This window comes from Mus pahari, unplaced genomic scaffold (assembly GCF_900095145.1).
Source record: "Mus pahari unplaced genomic scaffold, PAHARI_EIJ_v1.1 scaffold_10480_1, whole genome shotgun sequence".
Classification (NCBI taxonomy): Eukaryota; Metazoa; Chordata; class Mammalia; order Rodentia; family Muridae; genus Mus; species Mus pahari.
In genome coordinates this window covers 1,219-3,882 of record NW_018391929.1, presented here as the reverse complement: position 1 = coordinate 3,882, position 2,664 = coordinate 1,219, and the positions used below count along the sequence as shown (strand labels likewise).

Sequence of the window (2,664 nt, the reverse complement as noted above, 5' to 3'; positions counted from 1 at the left end):
AGCTCATGTCTCTAGCTGCATGTGTAGCAGAAGATGGCCTAGTCGGCCATCATTGGGAAGAGAGGCCCCTTGGTCTTGCAAACTTTATATGACCCAGAACAGGGGAACACCAGGGCCAAGTGGTGGGAGTGGGTGGGTAGGTTAGCATAGGGGGGAGGGTATAGGGGACTTTGGGGATAGCATTTGTAAATGAAGTTAATACCTAATAAAAATTGAAAAAAATTAGTAAGGAAAACAGTTCACCAATATTTAGTTTTACATTGAGGTGCTCAGGTTGAAATGAAGTGGTGTAAAAAGCAACACGTGAGTTTTCTCTGTCTTTGACATAAAGTATATACCATAATACAGGATAAATAAGCTGCAGCTTTTGTATTTCCTTCCTGTTCTAAGGCATGGTTTTCGCAGGAGTCTTTGTAGCACTGTTTGCTGTTCTAGGTCATTGGAATGTTTTTATGTCAGCCTGTGATACTCACTTCCATTGAGAAACATGACCATGACAGTGATGCTGTCTCTGGAACCACCTTCTATTGCAGCACTTACGAGTTCACAGCCAATGTACTCAGATGCACCTTTGTAGAAATTCTTAATACATAGTTCTTTCTCACTTTCCTGCTTAGTGTCTACAGTACCATTTTCTTTTGTGCTGCAAGGGTCATGAGGAGGAATCACTTCTGGAAGAAATGTTTCTGCAGATCTACCTTGATGACTGGAAGCTTCAGCNTATACTGAGTCNGATAACCCTTGCGTTACANCTATAGTTGACATAACGTCCTCATTTTCAGGCTGGTACTGGAACAGCACTCGGATGCTACTGTCTGGTGGGGAAAGGAGGCCTATAGGTGGCCAGGGTTTGTTCTTAGGGACAGGAACATGTGTTCCTTTATATGCATGAAACAAGGTGATTGCCAGTGCGGTGACTTCCTTCTTGTCCGGAACTTGCCAAAGTCCGTTAGTGGCTAAGATGAGAAACTGACATAAATCATCTATAGGGACAGAAATCGTTTGCGGTGCTGGAATAATGGACTTTTTTAGTCTGATGTTTCCATGGAATCCAAGACCCCTGGTGGTTTTGATGTGCCCATCCAAGAGCCCATAGGGGTCATCGGAACTGATCACTTCTCCACTGTAAAGGGCTCTTCTTCTTTCTTTGGTGTTTCGTAGAGTGTGTTCCTTGGTCAGGCAAAACCCTTTCCCATTTCTGCACAAGACTGCTTGCACATTTCCTAAACAAGTATTTTGTTGTTTAAGAGAAAGAGATCAAAAGATTAATCATCAGTTTTAACATATGCAATTTACTAATTCTGTTTCAATGCTAAACACAAAGTATGACATGTAACTGTTTCTAGAATACGTAAGCTCAACACTGTACAGATATGATTTTGAACTGGGAAACCACCTAATTCAAATCTCAGTGATAACCAGTAGAATTTAAAACACTTAACTTAAAAACAAAAACTACAGGTCACAAAAAGTAATTTCTAAATTAATTTTTATGAAACTGTTTCAAAGTATGGTTTTTACTGTTTCTTAACATCTATTCAGCAGATTTTTAAATATTCAAATAAAGGGTTTTTAAAGTTTAAATTACGTGTATGTGCACATGAGGAGGGTGGATGTCTGTAGAGTCCAGAAGAGAGAGTATTGGATTCCCTAGAGCAGAAGTTAGTTGCCATGACCCACCCAAATGGATGTTGGAAACTGAACTCTAACTCTCTAGGGGAGCAGCAAGTATTCTTAAACACTGAAACATCTTTCCAGCACCAAATAATAAACAAACAACAACAACAACAAAATCTTTGGTGGGGTTTCAAGAGGTGACCCAGCAATAATGAGCACATACTCCTCTAGCAGAGGACCTGAATTCAATTACTAGCATCATGTAGGTTAGCACACAATTGCTTGTAGTTTCAGGTCTAAGGAGACCTGATGCCCTTGGCCTCTGTACTCCTATGCACAGGACCACATACATACACATAAAAATAAGAAATCCTTAAAGGACGGGTAGTCTTGGGGACTGGTAAGAAAATTAGGTAAAGGCAGCTGCTACTAGGCCTGCTAATCTTGAGTTCCATTCTTGGGTTCCACTTGGTGAAAAGAATTGTCTCCTACAGGTTGTCTTCTGACCTTCGTATACAGGTATACACACACAATCAATCAATAAATAATAAATGGATGAATAAATGAACAAAGTATGTGTGTATGTATGTATATATGTATGTATGTGACTGGTGAAAGTTAAAACTCAAATTCCACTGCTAAGTGTCCATCCAAGATTTCTGTAATGTGTAATTAAACAGTAAGTTCTATGAAAATTCTTATTGGGGAAATAGGCAGCCACACTAAATATGACAGTTGATAATTGAAGTCTTCAGTAAGAGATAGCAGTATGGTATGACCATAGTTGAGATAAACCTGTGATGTTTGCCACATTTTGCTTCATTGATGTCCTGAAGTCTAACTCTAGTCCGAACAGATTAAAAGATGATGTTAAAAGTGATGTGGATTTTCTGTTTTGTTTTCCCCCAAGATTTTAGAATCATCATATGTTTAAGAACAAGCAGTGGTTCTTGCTACATTATTGTGATTCACAACATATCTGAGGTGGCATTGGTATCTGAATACTCTGTCCCTGAAAATTAAAATTCCTACTTTAATATACCAGTT

At 39.0% G+C, this 2,664-nt stretch overlaps 1 protein-coding gene across 1 annotated transcript; it reads right to left on the bottom strand.

Moving 5' to 3' along the window:
• Nucleotides 1-450: 450 nt before the first annotated feature.
• Nucleotides 451-1,223, bottom strand: LOC110314754 (protein phosphatase 2C-like domain-containing protein 1; the record flags this gene model as incomplete). The annotated part of the gene is made up of 1 exon (XM_021188984.1): nucleotides 451-1,223. A coding segment is annotated over one exon (773 nt), but the record flags the coding sequence as incomplete, so codon positions are not given.
• Nucleotides 1,224-2,664: the final 1,441 nt, after the last annotated feature.